The 24,535-nt window shown below is 39.9% G+C and overlaps 1 protein-coding gene across 1 annotated transcript; it reads left to right on the forward strand.

The window, feature by feature from the left end:
* Positions 1–7: 7 nt before the first annotated feature.
* LOC132207827 (ral guanine nucleotide dissociation stimulator-like 1) lies at positions 8–23,939 on the forward strand. The gene is made up of 12 exons (XM_059643680.1): positions 8–36; positions 2,005–2,091; positions 2,748–2,825; positions 7,953–8,146; positions 8,777–8,904; positions 11,042–11,257; positions 13,276–13,379; positions 14,168–14,246; positions 16,940–17,026; positions 17,589–17,621; positions 21,343–21,402; positions 23,885–23,939. The coding sequence occupies exons 3-11, from the start codon at positions 2,818–2,820 to the stop codon at positions 21,349–21,351; spliced, it is 858 nt and encodes a 285-aa protein (XP_059499663.1). The 5' UTR covers positions 8–36; positions 2,005–2,091; positions 2,748–2,817; the 3' UTR covers positions 21,352–21,402; positions 23,885–23,939.
* The last annotated feature ends 596 nt before the right edge of the window (positions 23,940–24,535 follow it).

Raw genomic sequence — 24,535 nt, forward strand, 5'->3', positions numbered from 1 at the left:
TTGTGTTTCTTCAGGATCCAGCGAAATAATTGCTGAGTAAGTTTAATTGCATGCATGACAAAATGAATCATTATTCAGAATATGACAAAGCGGTAGGATATAGCTGGGGAGCTAGCAGTTTGTGCAATGTTGTATAGCCATCGAATGGTAATAGCCCAGAGACAATGATTTAATAATGTTTGTACCAGCTCTCAAAGAGGGACTTGCCTACGTTCACTCCGAAGTCCTTTTACTGTGTAATACTGCGAAACCTCTCCTTTCGAAAATTGTAGCTCACTTTTGAAGACCTCAATTGAAGCTGCATCCACCACACAATGAGGCAGAGCTTTCCAGTTTCTAATGATGCTATTTAAAAACAAAATCCTTGTCACCATTGGTTCTTTTTGCTGATCATCTTAAATCAGTGTCCTTTTCTTCTTAAGCCTTCTGTCACAAGGAACCGATTGTTCTTATCCATTCCAACCAAATCCCTTATAATTTTGAACACTTTTAAAATAACTTCTTAGTCTTCTCCAAGAGCAGCCCAAGCTCCTTCAGCCTCTCCACAGGGCTGTCTAGTTTGTCATCTCTGGTAATATTTTTTGTGAATGTTTTGTGCACCCTCTCAAATCCCTTCCTGAAGTGTGGTTGGTAAATACCAGAGTTGAGGGGAAATCAGGAGGTTTTTGTTTAATCATGATTAGTCAGAACATATTTGTTTTTCATACAATGCTCCAATTTTTAAAGTTCAGAATCCTGATGATATCTTCAACCTGCACTACCACTTCTATAATTATTGTGCACACACATACACACACACTATCGATCAAATATCAGGCATGGATCATTTCAGGAAGCACCATATCATAAGATATTTATTTTGGCTACAGAAAAGAGGAAGGAACAATCCAGAATAATTTTGATTTGGAGGAGGTCCAACTTCAAAAGGAGCAAGAAGGCGTTTGCAGCAAGTAAGGTTGAACACAAGTTCAGGGAAAACTGCAATGAAACAGCAGTCTGTCTTACAGAAGGAGGTTGTTTAGTGACAGTGTCAGAATATTCCCACAAGCAGGAGAGAGTGGCAAATGGTACAAATGATGAGGATTATTGATGACCCCAATGTGTACCGAGTTAATTATAAGTAGTTCAGAAGGGAAGTGTTGAACTAAATGATGCTGGCAGCTAATGTTAAAAGGGAATCCGAATGTCATCCTCCATTGTGAGCAGTGAAAGGGTCGCAAAAGTGGGGCTAATGGTCATAAATCACTGTTTAATCTTCACAGAGGTAAGGGCCTGGCTGCGATACTATTCAGAAGAAGTTGATGTCCAATTCACGATGAAAAGTAAATAGTTGAGACAAGGATGAGCTGAGGTTGGACAGCATTTTAGAAATGTGAACATTAAACAACTGCAGATGCTGGAAAACTGAAACGAAAATGGAAATTGCTGGAAAAGCTAAGCAGGTCTGGCAGCATCTGTGGCGAGAAGGCAGAGTTAATATTTTTGAGTAATTTGAGCCACTGAGCTTTTACAGCAATTTCTGCTTTGATTAGAACGGCTGGTTGTCCCTGGTGTTGGTAACTCAGAAGGAAGTGAATTGTAGACAACTGAGGATACTGAGAAAGAAAAAAAATAGCTTGAGGCTGCAGTGGCACTTTGCACAACAACCTCATCCTGTTTGAATACAGGGGGTGGTATCAGAGGACTGGAGGATTACAACATGTACTATGTTTATGTTCAAAAGTGTGTGGATAAATCCAGCAACTAGATTCATCTTATTGGCGGGACAGCATCACAGGAACTGTAATCCCAGTCTCAAGCAAGAATACTTGGGGAGCATATGGGCTAACATTTTATGCTGACTCAGAAATCTTCACCATCTGGTGTGTAACCTGTTTAATAAAACCATCTGATGGAGGCTTGTCATTCTGAATCTTCAATTTTCATGGGTATTTTAATGGATTTAACTGAAGATGAAAGGGTTTGCTTGAGGTGTTTTAAATTGTTCTTGATGTTCAATTGCAGCTGTGAAAGTGTTGAGTCCAAACACTGTCCGAATTCTGATGAAATTCAGAATTTAAGTTCACCGGAGAAGGGAGCGACAGTCAAGAAGTGAGTTTGATCCAAAATGTGACCATGTTATGCTTCATTTGCAATACAGTAGTGTGTAAAGGGAATGGCTGGAGAGCTGGTGGCCATAGGTTGAATTATCAGAAATCTCTTCATGAAGGCAGAGATGTTTCCATGCTGTATGACTCTGTAAGACATACCACAGAAACAAAAACTCGGATATCATTCCAGATCATGGCACATCGATGAAGAAACAGCTTCTGAGTTCTTTGCATATTCTCTCCCTAATTCTGAGGAACAAGCAATACAAAGCACAAGCAGCAGTTGCGTGTGAAGGTGTTGAGTTTATCTCAGACTGAAATTTCTGGACTAGTAGCAAATGTAAGCTATTGAAGAAGTGGCTTCACTCCTTGCACCTGCTCCTTTCCCCTGTTACCACCAGCCACCACCACTGCTGGTGAGCTGCTTTGGCCCTCAAGGGCATTTCTGGTAAACTTCCTGAGGAAATTTAAAGAAGGTATTCACTATTTTATGCAGTTTTACATTTAGAGTGTGACCTTGTTTCATAAAGTTAGCTGATCACGGCTTAGGATGCTGAATTTTGAGACTTCATTTCTTATTTTACGGCTGGCAAGCAATTGTAGACCCAAACACCATTTTAATTTGCTTTTTCTTTTGTGGTTTATGATCAATTGCAGAAGCATAGACTTCAACAGATCAAGCTTTCTAGAAGAATATAATTTCAGTCCTGCAGAAAAGGAAACACTAATGAAAATGTAAGTTTGATTTGACATGTAGTGAAATTGTATTTTCAATGTGAAATTTAAGAATGTGAGAAGAATTGCTGGAGAGCCAGAAAGACCTGTAAAATAATGTAGAGCCTTTGTCATGAAGATATGAGGCACCCAGAACAGGATGGCAAACGGCACTCCAACCCATAACAATCACATTCAAGAAGCTAAATAATAACTGAAAGAATCACGGACACTGCAATTCAGGGACAAAAACAAAGTTGTTGGAAAAGCTCAGCATTTCTGGCAACATCTGTGAAGGTAAGAATGGAGTTAATGTTTCAGGTCCGGGTGACCCTTCCAGTTCTGAGGGAGGGTCGCTGGACCCAAAATGTTAACTCTGTTTTTGCATTAAAGAAGCTGCTTGTCTTGCATGTCCAATGATTGCATTATTCCCAGAGATTGGCTTGTTTATATTTTTCAGTGTAAATCATCCAAAATTCTTTGTCTTTTGGAATTGTTTGTCCTACATGATCACGCTTTTGGGGTTGTTTATCTCAGATTGTCATTAGTCTAGTTTGTGATAATGATGCATTATTGCAGGAATGGTTTTCCTCTTCACACCACTTTATTAGAAGTTATCCTGCAAACTTCCTGTGAATAGTTGAAACCGAATGATACCGCTATCTAGAGCAGTCAGATACTTGGCAAGTGGTTTGTTTGTGGTGTCCTGACTTTGGTAGACCTCCCACTCCGTGCTGCTGTTGTACATTTTGCACATAATCGATCTTGAATTAATACTTCCTGAATCTATGAAATCCAAATGATCTTGTGAAATGATTTTTCATGTTTGAAGTTTGTAAACTAAGTGCTTTCAAAGATATTTGACTGTAGAAAGCATCGCACAAATGCATCTCTAGCTGGAATTCTAGTTATTTTTGAGCTGTACCAGATTGCTGAGGTTGTTTTACTGCTCTGAATAAGATTAGATTACCTACAATGTGTAAACAGGCCCTTCGGCCCAACAGGTCCACACTGTCCCTTGAAGCATCCCACTCAGACCCATTCCCCGAACACGAAGGGCAATTTAGCACACGGCTGATCCGCCCAGCCTGCACATCTTTGGACTGTGGGAGGAAACTGGATCACTTGGAGGAAACTCACTCAGACATGGGGAGAATGTGCAAACTCCTCACAGACAGTCACCCAAGGCTGGAATCAAACCCGGGACCCTGGAGCTGTGAGGTGGCAGTGCTAACTGCTGAGCCACCATGCTGCCCTGCATGACACTTTGGCTGCATGGGGTTAAAGATGGGATTATTCTTCTTTGTCTGGCCATTCGATTAAACTCTGTGCTTTTTGATTAAGACAAAAGAACATTTATCCAATAGATTTGAGTGCTGGACTGGACTTGGGGACTTTAAAGTTTGAGATTCTTACCTTTATATATACAGTGATTTATTTTCTTTTGTACATGGTTTGCTTACTCATTTATTTTGTTTTCTTGAGTTGATATTGTTTGTCGTTTTTACAATCAAGAAAGCCAATGCCTGAAGGGCCAAGCACAGAAAAATTACTTGTGAGCAAATACAAAGGCAAATTTTTGCAGTATTGCATTGAGAAAAATGGTCAATTTGAGGGAGTGAGGATTTTCATGGAATATTTTTACTTCAGATGCAATAGCAAGCGTTCACAACTGGGCTGCACTGAAGTTCGAAATAAAGCTCAAACAATTTATGAAAAATGCAGCAAAGGAAAAATCCCTCTCGTTAATCAAACAAATAGGACACAGTTGGCCAGGCAGCATCAGAGGAGCAGAAAAACTGATGTTTCGGGTCTGGGCCCTCCACCAGAAATTTTCTGAAGATCGGTCCAGACCTGAAATGCCAGCTTTCCTGAGCCCCTAGTCTGCTAGCCTGCTGTGTTCATCCAGCTCCACACCTTGTTATCTCAGACTGCAGCATCAGCAGTACCTACTAACTCAGAACACAGTTGGGATGCCTTGTGCATTGCTATTCACTCTAACCCACCCAGTTGTCTTTTTGGGTAAATGAAACAAAGTTTTAGAAATCTAAGCCATAGGGCTTGGTGGTTATCCGGACATTTTTCTCCAACACCTAGCTATTCATGTCTGGATGAACACAGCTAATTGTGGATACCAAATTGGTCCTGATTAATTTCACAATATTCCTGTGCCAATGTCTCAAGAGACATATAGGGATGAAGTGTATAAAGGAACCTAAATTATCCTGATCCCCGATTGAGGACAGTGTAATCCTCATGAAAGTAATGTGCTGGTTTGGTATGTTTTTTGGTATGTTAATCTCCTTTTAAATTCAAGTTTTTTGGGTTGAGTTCTTTTTCTACAGAATAGTAGCTTACAACCTGTCAGTTTGACATTGAAGAAAACACAGATATTGAGGGGTTGAGTAAAAGCATGGTTTTAAAGGAACATCTTGAGTGAGGGCAGAAGAGGCAGGAATCTATCCAGTGAAGTTGTCATCGGTGAAACAATTAATCTCAGATGCGCAAGTGGCCAGAATTGAAAAGAAAGACAAAAGTGCACCCGTACATAATTATTTCAATTCTGGAACGCTCTAATACTTTAAGAATACACTTCTCTCCAGTGCCATTGGAATCTAAGATTATGTTGTGCTCGCTTTAGGAAATGATCCTTTTAGATGGTGGAAGGCTGATAATGAGTAATTAAATGAAATGATGTTGTACACTGCAGCTGATTAAAGGTTTCAGATTACTCGGTGGGGATGTAGTAACTTGTTAATGAATCTATTGGAAACAGAGACTTTAATTCTAGTGGGACGACAGAAAAGTGTTTTGGGTCAAATTTTGGACTCAGCACAGTACTAATTAAGTTCTACCATATTGTCAGCAGGGTAGAGGCTCTTTAGCTCAGCAACTTATTTCCCAGCCATGAAGGCTTTCAGTAGGAAATGGAATTTTTTGGTTTTGTGATCTTTTGAATTGATTTTTCTTTATATATATTTTTGGAGGGTTACTGTTCGAGTGTTTGTAATGTGACCTAGGCATTTCTGAATGATTCAGGACCAAATGAGCCCAGGCAACTTCCTTAGGTCATGTTTCCAGTGTGTTTCAGTTAGTCACTGTTTCCGAGAGGTAACATAACAAATAACATTTCCACAGCCTTGTCCCTCCATCTCTGCAATTTCCTTGTGTCCGCTTCGGACGTTTCTCTTTTTTCCTGTCCAGTTTCACTTTTTTGCCTATCCCAGATTATGTTTGTCCTGTTGTTACCAGCCATGGTTTCAGCTGTTGAGACTCGAAAATCTGAAATGCACAGTATGCTTTTCTCCATTTTGTAAAAAGCTGATGAAAAACTTCACCTTTTATCAAGCTTTTCATGATTCTTCTGACCTCACTGAAAAACAATCTCTTGACATTTCCAAAATGAGTCACTTCATTTCAAAATTTGCCATGTTCACTAGTTAATATCATACAGCACCTTACCAGTATGGGCCAGCTGTGTTTTTGAATCATTGCAAAAGAGTACAACCTATGCCAACTGATCTGAAAGCAGATGAAGTCAAAATAGCCCCTCCAGTGTGAACTATTTCTAAGTCGTATATCTTTCTCAAACAACAAGAGGCTATTGCTGCATATGGCACTGTGGCTGCCTAGCACTTCCTACACCAACCACTGTTTAACAGGAATGGAGCTGGTGAAGTCTGAATCAAGCCCCAATGTCTGTGTGTAATGTTTCACACCATGTAATTTCTGTGCTGTCATGATCTATTATGAACGGGCTCAAATAGGTGATCATCGGTTTCAGTGTAGGGCTGCAGATAAAGAAATTCCAAATTAAAAACTAGAACAGCACTTTCAGCGTAAAATGTTCCATGTAAATTGGCGATGCTAATCAAACAAATGTTTACTTTTTGGAGTCTTTGGAAAGTCAAAGTTTTCTCCTACCTACTGCATTATAGACCATAGCTGCAACTCAGTCCATCTCCTAATTCACAACAAGACTCATCATTCTGATGTTTGCTGGCCCACGTTGTCTCTTGGTTGACCAATGTCTGAACTTTAGATTTTTTTTCGAAAAAACTTTCAATTCTTGTGTTCACATCCTTTCATGTTCTTATTTTGCTTTAGTCTGGAATTATTTTAGGTCCCAAACTTTGCCTGGAACTTTTCTGTTCTGCCACGTCCAGTGTGCTGTGTACTACTTGATTTTTTTCATCAGCCCACCACCGTTAGTGCTACTTCCTGCAGATATATAGTTCCTTCTTCTAGACATCACCATCTCTCGCCTTTAAGAAACTCATGAAAAGTCACTATGACCAAATATTTAGTCACCTGTTTGAATATCTCCTCCTTTGTCGGTTTTTGTCTGGTTAATCTGCTGTGAAGTGCCCTGGGGAGTTTTTCTGTGCAAAGGGTTCGATTTCAGTGATGTGATGACTTCTCTGTGCAGCTGATGTCTTGTTGCAAAAAAGTAACCATTGATTTACCTGTGAAATAATGCTACGTGGCCTCTCAGTATTAGCCAGACAGTTAAAATAAGTGAATTGAAAGCTGACTATGTTGGAGTATTTCATTATTCACCTGCAACTAGACCCAATTTATCCATGTTACCGAGGTATCCAAGTACTGGCAATGCAACTCCCAGAACAAACGCAAACAAATCATCATTATCCTTGTGTTTTTCTTTGTTCATCTGATTTGTCCCATTTGACTTTTATAAAGAAGATTTTTTGTTAAAGCTCACTTTCTCTTTACTAGTAAACTCTAAACACGAAGAGGTCCTGCTGGTGTAATAAGTAACCTCAGACACATGTGAAATCACTTTATACGTGAGCCTTAAGCTTACCTGTGCAATCTACAAAGAAGAAAACTTGGAAACATGGCCAACTTGCAGTTTCCATCCATGGCCAGCGTAATTCTAACTTGGACAGTCATTTCTTCATCATTGGGTCAAAGTGCCACACAGCCCCCCTCTGATGGCACAGCAGGATCACCATTGCCATGTGCACTGCAGCAGTTCAAGATGGCAGCTCATCTCCTGTGTGAGCACGATGACCCCATATTCCAACTTTAATCTATTGCATTGACATTTGTAGAATTAGAAGCTTTTTCTCCCCCACATGTTTTGCTTCCCCGATGAACAGTTGTTAACTCTGACTTTATTTCCAGTGCTATTCCTGAAATTCTCGAAATCTGGCTGGAGGAGTCTGCCGAAGACTTTCGTCAAGTTCCAACTTACTCTTGTCTCCGGAAGGTACTTTCCTACTTGAACCAGACAGTGCCAGGGTCAGATGCTGAACATCGGGCCCAGAAACTCCTGAGTCGGTTTTTGGCGGAGGAAACAGCGGAGAAAGAGATGTTTAGTAAGATTTACAATTATGTTGCAAAAATGTGGTTTTAATTCAGGGTGCCTCCCTACAAGTTTGTGTGCGGCTTGCCCCTCTGTCTCAGGATTTAGTTCATTTTGGTTTCCTTCGACAAGCTTCAAAATTACTTGCAAATTTTTGGATAAACGAAGTGAATTAAAATTATTGCTGAGTGCTTACCCCTGTACTAATTGCATGATGTACAAGACCAAATTCTGCATAGAATTGATACTCTCATATGGTCCGATAAGACCCAGCAGCATGTAATGCGACTTTCTGGACAATTTCCTTTTGAAATGTTTTCGTCAATGACATTTTATTTTATAATCTGACGTAATAATTTTGCAAGTTATTGTGAAACAATAGATTGTGATTCAGAATATTTCCTAAAGCCAGAAATAGGGATGGGAATCTGTCATTAAATACAAGTTCTTTTGCAATTGAGATGCTCCCAACAAGAGGATTTCAGTGCAATATCATATTACTTTCACCAAATCTAGATTTAGAAGTATGAATATTAGATAACTATTGGAAACCAATGCACAATTTCTAGTCACAAGTTCGTGAGATATTTTAGAGCAATGTGAACTTTGGGCACAAAATACATGTCTATCTTCACTTGCACAGAAGGCTACCGTAGAAGAGTCAGATTCTATGTGGGAGAAGAACACGACCAAACCATCGAACAAGTTGACGAAAAGCTCCTGTCCTACCCATCACGCTTCATTGCAGAGCAGCTGACTTTTATGGATGCTGTGAGTAAACAGGAGTCTGGCGGCCAGTCATTCTGAATAAGATGTTTCAGTCAGCAGTCGGCATCTGAATCTCTCTGTATTGTTTAATGCTATTACTGCTCCACCAGTCATTATAACTGAATTCCCTTCAAAATGCAGTCTTCCAAGATGTTAAAATGTGTTGTTTGACGTGTGACTTCAGTATCTCGCTTGAAATACCTGCCAACTAAAACTTCAGCACTTGTCATTTGTTTTGAATGAACGCCATGTGAAATAAGTGACCCGAGAGAGCACTGAAAATCCTTTGTAACTTAGTGTTGAAACTTTACAAAATGAATAGTATTTCAGGGTAAAAGTTTAATTGTTTCATCATAACAGTCACTGTTTCTTCAAGAGTCCACTGATTTTGTTTGTAGTATCCAGGATGGCAATTTTGTTGTTTTCCCAGAATCTTCTGGAGTGGGATCAGCCACGGGGTATTCCAGTCTAGTCTCCAAGGTGGCTTGATGCCTACCTCTACAAAATGAGACTCTTGGTTGCTGAATCAAAATTTGAGTTATGTCAAAGTCTGGTCATAGGCTTAGGCTTGAAGTGAAAGTTTAGTGGTCTGTATGACAGCATTGGGTGTGACTCTAGAATGTAAGTAGTCCTCTAGGTCTCAAAAATCCTAAGCATATGTTCATGTTCAGAACAGGGGTGCAGCAATCTCATCTGGAAGTGACCAGTTTGTCAAAAGTAGGTTTTGGTTATGGGATAAGAGATAATGGGAACTGCAGATGCAGAAGAACCCGAGATAACAAAGTGCAGAGCTGGGTGAGCACAGTTGCTCCGAAGATGCTGCTTGGCCTGCTGTGTTCCTCCAGCTCCACACTTTGTTATCTCAGTTTGTTGAGGGGCAGCTGCTTTTCTGCACAGAGTTCCAAAGGTAACTGTCTGTTTTGACTGCAGTCTCTGTTGCATATGTGTATGTATACACCGACTGGCACTTAGAGTCTAATCATGTGACATATTGATGACAACAGCCATTTTTGGTGGGAAGCAACCTAGCTGGGTGTCTGTTGAGGAATGTAGCTGCTTTTCTTTTGTTGAACCATCGAGATCTGCAGTGAGGGTTGTGAGTCTTTGTCAAATCAGTGGTTTTACCTGGTGAATATTAAAGCGGTTTTTTTGATCCTCATTGCTAGTTTTTTTCTTTACCATGCAGAGCCAGGGGGCTGAAATGTTAAACAGCAGGAGTTTTATTATGTAGTTTACTGTCGAGGCAGCAGGGTTAGCCTAAGCTATTCCTTGCCGGAAATGATCGCTGACATCATTGTGACGTGATCAGACTGTTAAAAGTGAGAGCCCACCATGCTTGCATAAACATGCAACAGTTTCCCTCTCGATGGTTTCTGAGCACTCCTTTCTACTGCAGCCTGTCACAGCCAACTCTGGCTTTGAAAGTGACGAAACTGACAAATTTCTCCATTCTGAATGAGTTTACGGGGATCCGAAGGAGCTATTTGCCGGTTGTGTTAACTTTCACTGTCGGAGCATAATTGTTGATGGGAGTTGCTCATCTTGAAGAGGGAGACAGAAGGACACAATGTAATCTGAATGACCAGTTGACAAGCTTGGACGTTTGGCAATATTTGTGTTCAGCATGAAACCAACAGTGGTGAAGTGTTGACATTGAGGCCTGTTGAACCAACAGAGGGCCAGGCTGCCATTGTGTTCTGTCAACCTGCCTTGGTGCGAGAAGTAGACATGATGCAGGGCCGCTATACTGATGCCCAGCCTGTCTAGCCTGTGGGCCACCAGGGCTGAGCATCTGTAGCAGTGACTATTGCCAGCAGAGCCATGCATTGATGGTGTGCGTGGAGCCAACAGTCGGAGTTGGGTGGAGATAACCAGTGATTTGAAATCTAACCTACAAATAGGAAGCAGATGACTGAAAATTCGAGGGTTTTGATCTGTCTGAATAGCCAATGTGCCCTTGTGCATCAATGTGAGTATTTTCTAGCCAGTCGTTGACAATATAGCATGCAGTTTTAATGTACAATTGCAAACTAGCAGGACGAATGTACCCATGGATGGACAAATCTTGTTTGTCGTTCATTGCTTAAAACATGGCACGACTGACACCTTTAACCTTTGTTTCCTTTTTATTTTTGATCAGGATCTTTTTCGGAAACTTGTGCCCAGCCAATGTTTAGGGTCCATCTGGTCTCAACGAGGGAAGGAAGAAAAACAGCATCTGGTATCAACCGTCCAGGCCACCATGACACAGTTCAATAATGTTACAAAATGTGTCACCAGCACCATATTAAGACGCCAACAGTTGAAACCATGGCAGACGGCTAAAATCATTGAGAAATGGATTGATGTTGCCCAGGTACACTATTCTTTATTGGTTTTTAGCCTTTGTGACATGTTAAAGTCCACAGTGCATGAAACAACCATGGTGGAAGAGAGCAAGCCATTAACACTATGTGTTGATATGTCCAAGGTTTGAAAGCCTCTTGAATTGGTGAGCAGAATACTTTTCTGAATAAGAGTTGAATGCTTCATGGAAAATCCTAGCATTCATAATTTCTGTAGTGCTGGCTGCTAATAGCTCTTGCCTCAGTTTACAGTTGCATTGAAATATTAATGTATTTTTTTCTAATCAAAAATATTTATGTGGATAAAAAAGGCAAACTGATTTCAGATTTTTACTGGCCCTTCAAAAACGAAGTTAGTTATTGGGCATTACATAGTGTTATTTGCCTGCCTTCCAAGCCGTAATCAGTTTATGAAACAGTGTACATTTTATTCCCAATGTTCTGCATTCTGTATGCCTACATGACGGCACTTCAGTAACTTGCCTGGTTGTCTGTTTCCTATGTGTTTGCCAAAGGAATTTGTCTCAGCATGTTAGTCAGCAATCGGGAAAAGAGTGAGGAAGGGCTGTCAGATCTGATACCAGGTTTGTACTTGTCGCCAACATGTGGCATGCCCACTCGTACATTTGGAAAGGATCAGGATAGGAACCGAGTAATTAACTAATTAAGTAAAGGAAGTAATTGATTCTTACTGATTTTATAATCCAAAATTGCACTGGATTTTGCAACAAAATTGTACTTTCAATGTATTTTCCCGTATACACGTGACAACAAAATATTCATTCATTCGTAAGGTTTGGAATGAAAGTTCACAATAATTCTGTTGCCAGCTAATTTAGAGAAGTCTGGTTTGGGTCTTGGCAACACTGCCTGCATCAGTTTTGACTCGTTAAGAGTCTTGAGGCATTAATGGGACCTTGATGGGGATTTGAAAGTCTGTCTCCAGTTTCACAACATGGAGCAGTTCAACCGAATGTAGGCTGACTCCCAGTAGTAGACATGGATGAAGGAGTTGCTGACATATACACTGGTGTTATCAAAGGCTATTCTGAAGAGGAATCACCACCTTACTTTGATCACTTGGCTGACTTTTCTAGTTCTGATTTTGAGTTTTTACAATAGTTGACAAGGAGTGGCTTCCATGTTGAAGTGCCCTCCATTACTTCCATTTTACTGCAGCAGCTTTATTTCCCTGAAGCCGGAAGACTATGGGCTGGAGAACCTACCTGCTGGCCTTAATCAGATAAGGCTCTTATGATTATGCCAATTGACGCACCTCTAAAGAAATCCCAAATGGTGTGATCACCCTGCCCCTCCCTGGCCTTCCTCCCCAAGCAGAATTGGCTTTGAGACCTGATAACAAACACTCGCAGGCTTCCTCCTCATCTCCACCACACCCCAAAGTACACATTTGGGAGGTTTGATTTGATCCAGTTTTCTCCCTACCTCCAACAGGTTGGGGGGGTGGTGGAAACAGATGAAGGACATTCAGCTGCTAATCTAGGTAAGATTAGTTAACTCAGTATCAATAACGTAGTGATTCATAAAAGTAGACCCAATTTCCTGATTTGTCTGTTTTCCCTCGAATGAGTATCTCACGTGACTGGTCCTGCCCTCCTATTCTGTCAGATAATACAACCTATCATTCATTTATGAGCTAAATGTGATGGATATAACAAAGATGATTACCCCGCCTCCACCCCCTACCTTCGCGACTTCTACCACTCAGATGTCCATGTCTCAATCCTACTCATTTTAAGCTCTCCTTTGGTGTCAGTAATCATATCTAACCAGTCACAGGCTGGCAGCAAGGGAACTGAAGAGGTTGTCTCAGAGGGATACAAAACGAATATCAAGGTTTGAGTTGCCAAGAATCATGGAATTCTTTCCCTCAAAAAGTTTGTTTGTTAATGCTGTTATTTTCTCAGCTAACATTTTTCTGATAGAACCTTTTTAAAAAGTCTGAGGTGTTGGGTAATGGGGAGTCACTGCTTTTTCCACAGAACTCACGGCTTTTTTTCTCTGACAGGAATGTAGGATTTTGCAGAATTTCTCGTCAGTGCATGCTATTACCACTGCATTGCAATCAAATAGTGTGTTCAATTTGAAGAAGACTTGGGCAGCCGTGTCAAAGTAAGTCATTGTTCAGAAAGAGCCATGTAATTTTTATTTAATAAGTATGAGGTAGGAAATTGCAGGTTTGACCTCCAGGTTTACTTGCACAAGTGATCTTCACACGCTCGGTGCATTAACAGGATTACCAGAGGCACTACAGTGCAATCCTAACAATTGGTTAATTGGCAGAATCTTTCATCCTTTCACAAAGGAGCGAAGAGTTAATTTGTTTAATTGGAAAAAGAAAACTGTTTGGCAACTTGAAATATTTAACTATCGTGTTCCAAAACTGATCTGCTGTTGGATGTAACGTAACACAGTTTCCTGTGGATATGCTGTGATGGGGTGATATAAGCCGGAGGTTTGTGTGGGATGCTAAAATACAAAGACAACAATTATTTTAATCTCCCAAGAAAGCACTCTATAACACTTTGAAGTGCACACCTGTAGTTTATGTTCGTGTGCCTCAGACCATTTGATCATGGTTGTGTTTTTGTAGGCAGCTTGGGAATGAAATCTCTCTTGCTGCAATGAGATTCACCAAAACGACTGCACTCAAGAGCTTTTGCAGCACAATGGCAGTATCCCCATCCCTGGGTTTCAACAATCAGGGTTCAAGTTCTACCTGCCCCAGAGATTGCCAAAACATTTCTGAACAATTGGGTTAAAATAACTATACTTATTGTAAAAATGCTTCACTGCCGTTCACTCTCTGTATTACTTGCTTATTTGTCAGATTCCGTATCAGCTGTTTGTTATCTTGACTCTATTCTGTCAAGAGTAATTTGTCTCATTCTCTTGACTAGGAGCAGTAAGACAACATTTGAAGACCTTTCAAACAATGAAGAAGATAACTTTGTAGCGAGTAGAGAGCTGCTAATGGAGGTAAGGTGTTGCACTTGGCCCAGTGTGACTATATTCAGGGCATGATCAATAGTTTCTAGTAAAATATCTGCAATGAACTCAGTTGGTGACTGAATGCATACAGATTCTGTCAATCAATACTGCAACAGGAGTATATGTATTGCAGTCCAGGTGGTCTGGCTTGGCTCAAGTCTTCCAAGATTGTTTTGTCATGATTCTTATAATTGCTGATGATATTGCAGTTAACATTTTAATCGACATCTAATTTGGTTATACTGCAGTGATGCAGCCTTCATAGATTATCTTTCTCAGCGTTCATTATCTTGGAAATTTGAACTGAAGCAATGTCTATGATGCAGTAATGCAGCCTTCATAGATTATCTTTCTCAGTGTTCATTATCTTGGAAATTTGAACTGAAGCAATGTATATGATGCAGTGATGCAGCCTTCATAGATTACCTTTCTCAGTGTTCATGATCTTGGAAATTTGAACTGAAGCAATGTCTATGATGCAGTGATGCAGCCTTCATAGATTATCTTTCTCAGTGTTCATTATCTTGGAAATTTGAACTGAAGCAATGTCTAAAGTGCGATATGTGCCAATTTCTTTTTCTTTTGCTTTGTACACCTCAAGGGCCTTGTAATTAATAAAAGCCAAGGCAAAACATTAAGAGATTTAACTGGTTCTCATAAGTGTTTTTACTCAATTACCATGTCTTCCTTTTCTTGTTCTCTGCAGTCAGAACTATTTGCTGCGTAGGAATGGAGAGATATTCATATCTCTTTGTTCAGTATTTCAGACATCAACTATCTAGTTTCAACTAGCTTGGACGAAAACTGACAAGTTTCTAGCCATTCCTCCTCACTCCTTTTATCATGCTCTTTGTCCACTCATTTTGCTCCTGAATTTGACAAAATAACAGAATAATTGGTCAGATATAAATATTTTGGTGCCACTTTACCAAACTAGTTGTCCAGCTCAGAAAATAGTCAACGTTTTCTTATTCTCTAAATCATTCTTAGTTGGAATTGAAACACTTTCAAGCTGGTATTTGAAGAGGGAGAAATGCAGTAATCATGCTAGCATGTTGTCAGTTTGACAGACACTCCATTTTTCAAACTGCTCAATGTTCTAGTTGCAGTGAACTATCTTTTTACATTGCTTTCCAGATGTTTGCCCCAGAATTTCTACTGCCCTGCTGTCACACTTTGTTTATTGTGTGTTGTGATTGGTGCACTGTACAGAATTTCAACATATTTTTCTGATCTAGATTGAATCTAAAAGTAGGTTTGCTTTTATAATCAAAAATGTGTGCTCTGCATGATGATTGTTTTTGTGGTGCAAAATTCTGTAAGTATACAGGGGAAAATGTGAGTTCATGATTGGACAGTTGTATAACTTCCATAAAGCTTTCTCCCAGATTATGCAGTGAATTACAGTGCATGGTTTGCTAATCTTTCAGCATCTTACACAAATGTGCTTTGGCAGTGGTGCAGGGCACCGCAATAGTTCTTGCTGTGAGTACATTAATGTTCAAGACACAAAAGCTCCAAGTGTGAACAGCAGGTTCACAGATGACACAAGAATTGGAACGGTAGTAAGTAGCAAAATGCCTTAGTTTTGAGGCACACATTGTTCCAGCTGTGGCTCAACTAATGTTATTTACAGTTCCATCATTACCCCATTGCTGTTATATTCAGGCAAGTATCCAATATTTTACCAACTTATCCACAGGTCCTCCTGCCTTCAAGAATATGTTCATGCACACACCAAAGTCCTTTTGATCCTCTGTCATCCAGACCCAAAACATCAACTTTCCTGCTCCTCTGAAGCTGCCTGGCCTGCTGTGTTCATCCAGCTCCACACCTTATTATCTCATTGAACATATATTCTCCTGACCTATTAGACCCCCAAAATGCTTCACCTCACACTTTTCTGGATTGAATTCTATTTGCCTCTGTTCAGGCCTTCTAACCAGCCCATATGCATAACCCGAGAGACTAAGGCTTTTTGCTGTTCACAACCGTCCAATTCTTGTGTCATCTGTGAATCGGCTGTTCATACTTGGAGCTTTCGTGTCTTCAACATTAATGTACGCACAGTAAGAACTATTACTGTACCCTGTGGTATGCTGCTGGATGAAAGCATCAAGTTGCTGAAAAGCCCTTCAAAAATCACATTTACTTCCTGCCGCAAACCCAATTTTGGCTCCAATTTGCCAATTCGATGTATCTCCTAGGCTCTTAGGTTCTGAACCAACCCACCATCTGAGACCATTAAATTATTTCTTCGGGTAAGAGAGGTGTCTAATGAAAAGACCTTGAGAAGAATTGTATTCTTGAGTTTAGAAAAAAATGACGTTTAAACTTGTTGAGACAAAGTTTTGGAGATCTGGTGAGGTAAATTGTTTTTATCTTCAAGCGAAATTGCACGTTACATCGAAAATTTCCAATCTCCAAATGATGAGGTTACACAAATATTGAGTTTGGTTTCCAGTTCACAGATGAGGGATCAAACGTTGAACTTGCCTGGCCTTTATAGATCTAACGTTGCATTCCACTGTATAACTGTCTAAAATTTTGAGTCCTAAATTTTGATTCTAAATAGATTTAGTTGTATGATCAAGGGAATAAATAAGACATGGAGTAGTAATTTTGAGAAATAGGACAATGAGTTCACAATGGATTAAACAAATTCACCTCTCTTTTTCTAGGATATCGTTCAGGGAATTGTGCCGTACCTGGGAACTTTCTTAACAGAATTTTCAGCACTGGATTCGGCTTTCCCGAATTACCATTCAGTAAGTCTCTCTTACAAGATTTGGATTCCTTATTTGCTGATGAGCGCTATTATTATGGTTTCATTGCAAGCTGCTTGTAGATGAGAATCAAAGCAATAAAAAAAATGAATGAGTTTGATTAATAATCCCAATCAGAATAATTTGATGCTTTGTGCTGTGAATCAAACAATTTGTAAACAAAGGAACATGCAAATCACTTTGCAGTTAATTGAATATGGGTTTAGTTTTTCAAAAGGTTGGATAAATTGCACATCATTTTTATTCTGTACAGGTAAATTGGTTACCTGGATGTCACTGCGTATTGAGCAGTTGAACAGCTGAGAATGTCTTCAGCTTGGTACTGACCTACTTGACTGGAGCAAAGGGCTCTATGTAGTGTCCAAGATATGACCTGGTGGTATGACAGATCATTTGTGATTGGCCTTTGACGATATACTAAAATGGAACCAAGTTTACAGAGCTTGTATTTCACTTCTGATCTTTTAAATTTCATGATCTTGTTGTACTGTTTGACCTTTGTACATTTGAATTAATTTTCTTTGTCCTTGTCTATCTCTTACAGAATGGCTTGATCAACTTTGACAAGAGACAAAAAGTTAGTACTGAAAATTGCACTGTACAAAATGTTTGGAATTGTATGAAAGGGGAAAAGCATGCTTTTCAATCTTGTGCTGCTTTATTTGCTTGATGGGGGTGTAGGGGGAGTCCCCAACAGCATCCTAAATGTATATGGTCACTAATAAATCCAATAAAGAATTAAGGAGATGCTTTGTTACTCAGAGCAGCCAGAATGCAGAAGCTGCTGCTACCAGGACTCGTTGAGAGGATGAGCACAGATGTATTTGAGAGAAAGTTAGATGTCAGAAAGGACACAGCGGCATATTTAGAGTTTGAAGCAAGGTGGGAGAGGTGTATAGATCAGCATGGAGCAGTTCAGTCAAATAGCCTGCTTTTGCGCTGCTAATGTGCTACAATTTACCTTTGAACAGTCACAGCCACGCACAGGATATGCTAGGCGTTATGTGAGTGAAGATGTTGTTCAATTAATCTCAGTGTCATGGAAGCTATTTCATTATTGAAGACACTGGATAAACAATCTCTCCATATTAGTATTTTCCTTTAGATGAGAGACATCATTTCGTCATGGGATGTCAGAAATTGAGGGAGTGCACCTGTTTGGATTCTCACTGACTGGGCAGTATGTTTTACTCCATATTTCTGAATTTGGTAATACCAAATTCTCAAACATCCCTGTTGTCATGGCTACTGTTGAGGGTATCATCAAATCCCTATAGTGTGGAAACAGGCCATGCAGCCCAACAAGTTCATAGGGCCACTCTGAAGAGGGTCCCACCCAGACCCATTCCCCATGTCTAACTCACTGAAGCTAAATATCCCTGGGCACTACGGGCAATTTAGCGTGGGCAATCCACCTAACATGCACATCTTTGGACCTTGGGAGGAAACCAGAGTACCCAGAGATAACCCACTCAGATTGTATTTTCATCTTGTACTGCAACATTCAGCAGGCAACCTGAGAATATGAATTTGAGAGGAATTTGACCTTATGGCAAACAATGAATTCTTGCTTACAGAGCTGTAACTTGAGGTCCCTATGAATAGAATAGGTTCCGATCAGAAGCAGCTGATGCTGAATTTGCCAAACTGGGCCATGTGATGTAAAATCAGCTGGGTGGCAAAATAGGCATCCAACGCTATGTGACTCCAATTCACCAGCTCGGAATGTAATCTGTCAAATGGCCCGCCATTTGTCGTGGCTGATGTGGATGTAGTGAAGTGTTTCTTTTCACTGACCTGTTGAAAACTGGCTGGCACTTTACAACTTGACAGTAACATGTTGTCAGAGTTTGACTGAGAAAGGTCTGCCCCTTTTTACATGTCAAATTGTGACAAGATTCAACCAAGAAGCCACTGTGGTTGAAAGAAAATAGTCCAGTAACTTCGAGCTGCTCATGGTCCATTCAATTTCATGGTGGTGCAACCTTGAAAAATTAACTCAACATTTTCACCGTCTGTCTTGGTATCAGTTACTATAGATCAGCCACTTATTTTGTACTTGGCAGACTTCCTTTTGCTTGGATGAATGATCTTTCATAACATTTCTTGTCTTCACCCTAAATCAGCTTATGGTTCTTAAGTGAATCATTTTTTAAAATAATCCATCTTTGAAGCACTGTTTTGGGAATTAGTGTCCTGAAACCATCCTGGATAATCTGTACAGAAATTTATCCTTGAAAAGTCACATTTGTGTCATTTATTTCCAAAGCAGAAATATTTTTGTGACATGATGTACTGTGCACTTTGAATAAAGTTATCGATGCTGTTCAAAATACCACAGACTAGGATTTAGCAGGAGCAATTATAGCAGTTTAAACTTGCCTTAACAGCTCATTATTTATTTGTGTTCTTTCAGGAATATGAAATAATTTTGGGTATCAAATCCCTGCAGTTTGCTTGCTCATCTTACACCCTTCGTCCAAACGAGAATTTTCTAGACTTGTTCTTTATGCAACAATACTTAAGTGAGGATAGCGAGTACGTAACTGGTATTGTAGGAGTGTGCAGGTAAAACAGTTAAGGGTTGTGTGTGAAATCTTCTCTCGTTATAATTGCTGTTTAATGCTAGTGAGCTGCCAGATTGTTTACTGTCTTCCTTTTCCTTGGTTTCAAAGTTTTGACAATGAATTCTGACCGATGAGGATAAAGCCAGTTGCTCAATGAATCAATTCTGTTGTGTTGCATCAAAATGCGTTTCATTGGTATATAATAGTGCAGAGTATACTATCACTAAGCCAATGATTGCAGGAAAATGCAAAAAACTTGATGAGTGACCAATTTTAGCAACATGTCCAAGAGCTCCTATTGTGGGTGCACCTACAAATCCAGATGTAAATTGTACCAGTTTTGAGAAATGTTTCTTTTCCTTCCAATTTCTTTTCAAACACATAATCCTATTACTAACATAAAATTAACAATAACCCTACACAATTGGTCAGCATTTTAAAGTATCTTTCAATGGTTGCCTAAAAACATCATTCCCTCATCTCGAAATAGCCACAGTATATTTTTAATAATGCAACCAAAAATAATCTCCAACTGATAAACAAAACACTTTGCCATTCCTGGACCAGAGTTGATTAAGGAACCAGATTATAGATCACTGAAACTATTTTTTAGTTTTGACAGAGCAGGCTTTGTAATAATTACATTGTTTGAAAACAGTTTGCTTCTTCATAAATTGATGGGCAGAAGTTCTTATTTAAAATGTACCTGATGTAGCAATTTACATTCCTGCTTTGAAAATCAAAGCTCACTATTAAGCCCATCCTCAGGCTATGGATGACCATGTGCAGCAAGCACCTGGCATTATCGTCAGTTCCATCAGTGGCACAGTCAGTATTGGGCCAACTTCAAACATGGTATTTATTTATAACAGTAATTACAAAATGTTACCGAAATTCACTTTGCATGGATCATAAGTTATATTTAAAGTTCTTTTGGACCTCTCGGATAGTTTGGTTGATTTTCGGACGGTTTGTCTGAAAATATCAGCAACAGAAAGTCTGGTCAAGAGATATACTCCTCATTTTACTACCTCCGAGATGTGGCATGTGGTGTTTTAGTCACCTGAAGTGACTGATTCATGACTACCTTTCATTGCTTGACATTGTCTGTACATTCACATGACAGTGTGGATGAGGCCCAGAGAAACTCCTGTATAACTTTACAACCTATTGTATCACCTTCGGCACTGGAAGTTTGATTCTCATGTTTTCCAGTTAACTTTTTTCAAGCCCAGTCCTTGTTAATTTTTTCTGTACCTGCTGTAGAAGTTCGAGCATTTTGTTCAATTCCACGTGTTCTGCAAAAAGACTGAGGGGGTTATCGTCTTGGTAAAAAATTAAGCAAAGGAACCGCAGATGCTGGGAATCAAAAACACAAAGAGAAATTGCTGAAAACATTCAGCAGGTCTGGCAGCATCTGTGGAAAGAAAGCAGAGTTATCCTTCGGGTCTGGTGACATTTCTTCAGAACTCTTATTGTCTTGATCTGCTGTTCATAAAGCAGAAAAGATCGATGTGCCTACAGTGAGAACTTTTGTCGCTCATTACTCAAAGTAATGTTCAGTGTTCTCCTGCCTGAAAACACGTGCCTTTTGCAAACAAAATTATCATTCTGCAATTTCAAATCTATGTAAATGATTGATTTTGCCATAAATAATAAGAATATTGAACAAAAGCATCTGATTCTTTTTAAATGAATCTTGTCTGAAAATGTTTATTTGCCACCCTGCAGCTCCTCTGAACTCGAGAAACCGCCAAAGCCCAAAAAGAGTGTGTTTAAACGCCTCAGCTGGTAAGTATCCCATGTTAAGCACCGCAAATATCTCATTATTTCCTTTACTATTGGGATGAATGGACAGAAAGGTAATTACATCTGTTCCTTGACAAATAGAGACATTTGATGTGTGGTCATTATTGCTTCATTGGAGTGAGATTTTTAGTAACTGTTTGAGTAATTTGAGATGATGCAAGGAGTGGTGCTGTTATTCTCACCTTGTGCATGTGTCTCGTGTAGACTGATTGATAGAGATTCTTTGCTATGACCATGAGTGTAGAATGTGGACCTGTGATGAGCTTGGTATTGCCTAGCGATTCTCATTTGTCCAGAGAAGTTTCTGCACCATGGCTAAATTTCACCGGAATAAATTTGTTTATGAGAGACAAGTAAGCAAAAAAAGTGTTACAGTGAATTAAATTTGCATATTTGTGGGCCTGTATAATGAAAACTAGCAATGTTTAACAATTTTGAGTGAAAAATCAGATTTGTGTTCTACTTTGTGGGTCAGCAGGCAGCAGAAATATCTTCTGTTGAAAAATTATCAGACATGCTTCTCACATTTGAAGCTCCACCTCAAAATTACTGTCTCAATGGAGTCAAGTTCGGTCAAGGAGAAGCACACGAGATCTAGGCGTTCTTGTACATCAGTCAATGAAAGCAAGCGTGCAGGTACAGCAGGTAGTGAAGAAAGCTAATAGCATGCTGGCCTTCATAACAAGAGGAATTGAGTATAGGAGCAAAGAGGTCCTTCTGCAGCTGTACAGGGTCCTGGTGAGACTGCATCTGGAGTATTGTGTGCAGTTTTGGTCTCCCAATTTGAGGAAGGACATCCTTGCTATTGAGGGAGTGCAGCGTAGGTTCTCAAGGTCAATTCCCAGAATGGCGGGACTATCATATGTTGAAAGATTGGAGCGACTGGACTTGGAGACTTGAGTTTAGAAGGATGAGAGGGGATCTGATTGAGACGTATAAGATTATTAAGGGATTGGACACTGTGGAGGCAGGAAGCATGTTTCCGCTGATGGGTGAGTCCAGGACCAGACGACACAGTTTAAAAATGAGGGGAAGGCCATTTAGAACAGAGTTGAGGAAAAATGTCTTCACCCAGAGAGTGGTGGATATATGGAATGCTCTTCCCCAGAAGGCAGTGGAGGCCAACTCTCTGGATGCTTTCAAGAAAGAGATAAACAGAGCTCTTAAAGATAGTGGAATCAAGGGTTATGGGGATAAGGCAGGAACAGGATACTGATTGTGGATGATCAGCCATGATCATAATGAATGGTGGTGCTGGCTCGAAGGGCCGAATGGCCTACTCCAGCACCTATTGTCTATTGTCTATAAAACTCAAATCTCTTTCCATGTAGGTGACATGAAAGTATGTGTTTGTGTTGTTGTGCATACATGTGTAAAGACTCCAAAGTTATTGTTTTTGATAATTTTCCTGAGTTGGGGATATTATTTTATATTTCTGTTCAATAGGTAAGGACTGACCGGAACTCAGCAAAGTCAGATTTTCCACCACCTACCCGTGTAGAGTTTCAGAGAAGCAAAACCATGCCTTGTTGCTGTGTTGTGCCTTGCAGTGATCTGGACTGTGACATGTGACTATTGTTATATAGAAACCAAGAAAGAGAAGGGAAACACTTATTCACTTCCTAGGATATCTTCTCTTTACATGAGTGTGGATGTTACATGGATGTGATTTAGGCTTCCGTGGCTTAATTGTGATTCTCGAAGTGCAGGCAATCAACGTTGCAGCATTAGTGTGCAATCTCACATTTCAGCAGCCATCTGCTCTTGCTCCCTGCACTATTTAATGCCTAATATACCAACAATCGGGATTTTCAGTGTAGGAATTTTTTTGTCATTGCATCTGCTGTACTTCTTTTGGGAGTTTTGGAAAATTTTCGATGTTAATTATGCAATATAAATGCAAATTGCTGAATAGAAATCCTAACGTTTGCAGTACCAATATACTGAAGGCCAAATTCAGAGTTCACTGTCCTACCTTACAAAGTGTTGTATACAGTTTTCTATCAATTATCAATGGTGTTACTTTGTTTTACGTTTTATTTTTAATAAACTGCAGCTTTCAGGATGAAATTACATACACATTAGCATGTGGCCAGGTTGGGGGAAATTTTCCACCCTGTGGGTATTCAAATCCACATTTTGCCTTTCATGAGATTGAAGTTGATAGCAGGTTGAACAAACACTGCAAAAAGCCCAGATTCTTGTGCCATTGGAATATGCAAACATTGTAACCTATTCATATACTCCCTAACTATTAGACAATGTAACGGTGTTCAATACTAGTAATGCGAGCTCTTGGTATGAGTGTGCCACTATTAATTTCTCACAGGTCAAATGTGGCGCGCATCAAACTCCTGGTACTCTCATCATCAATATACCTTCATTCTAGTTTAATTTTTTTAAACAGTTTCTCTAGAATGCAATGACATTTTCATGTTTGTTGTGTCCCCTTTCCCTTGTGCAGCCTGTTTTCAAAGAGAGGTGTTAAAATACACAACACTCAAACTAAAAGCTCTGAGCAGCGAGCATCCCTTCAGAATGAGGATTCAGACGACAGCATTACCGCAGCCAGCATTTTATCAGATTCCAGCCACTTGGAAATGGAAGAGCCGAGCACTTCGCAAAAAGCGCCGGAAAAGGTGAGACAGTGAGGCACTCATCACGTAAAATATGTTGTTCTTGGAGACTCTGGTTTGTCTAATAATGTCCAGACAGTTTTTTTCTTCTTTCTTTCCTTCCTTTCTTCTGCCTTCCTGCCGTCTTATTATCCTGACTACACTTTGGCAGTCAAGAGGATACAAGGGTACTCAGTGATACCGTCCCAGCCACTGGAGCTGGATGGCTGCCTAGCCAATCTCCTTCGCCTTTCTTTTAAGAGCTATTAGCCGAATAGCCATTTTGATGTTTCAGCCAGACTGAAATCCTTAAAGTGAATGCCGTTCCACCAAGCATCTTCATACCTGGCTGCTGCCAGCAATTTTCCGTCCCAAGTCCCACTTGCCAAAGTTGGGTTACTTGCTTTCAGAACGAAGGCAAGACAGCTGTGCAATTCCCAGCCAAATTCAACCTTTGTGCTGGTTACTGAAGCATTTGATTCCAGAAAAGGTGTTATTCG

The sequence above is a fragment of the Stegostoma tigrinum genome, unplaced genomic scaffold, assembly GCF_030684315.1.
Source record: "Stegostoma tigrinum isolate sSteTig4 unplaced genomic scaffold, sSteTig4.hap1 scaffold_171, whole genome shotgun sequence".
Lineage (NCBI taxonomy): Eukaryota > Metazoa > Chordata > Chondrichthyes > Orectolobiformes > Stegostomatidae > Stegostoma > Stegostoma tigrinum.

Excerpts from the sequence above, each read along its gene's own strand:
- LOC132207827 (XM_059643680.1), top strand. Across the intron at positions 8,147-8,776 it reads AGCGGAGAAAGAGATGTTTA|AAGGCTACCGTAGAAGAGTC; the intron begins GTAAGATTTACA and ends TCACTTGCACAG. Across the intron at positions 11,258-13,275 it reads AATGGATTGATGTTGCCCAG|GAATGTAGGATTTTGCAGAA; the intron begins GTACACTATTCT and ends TTTCTCTGACAG.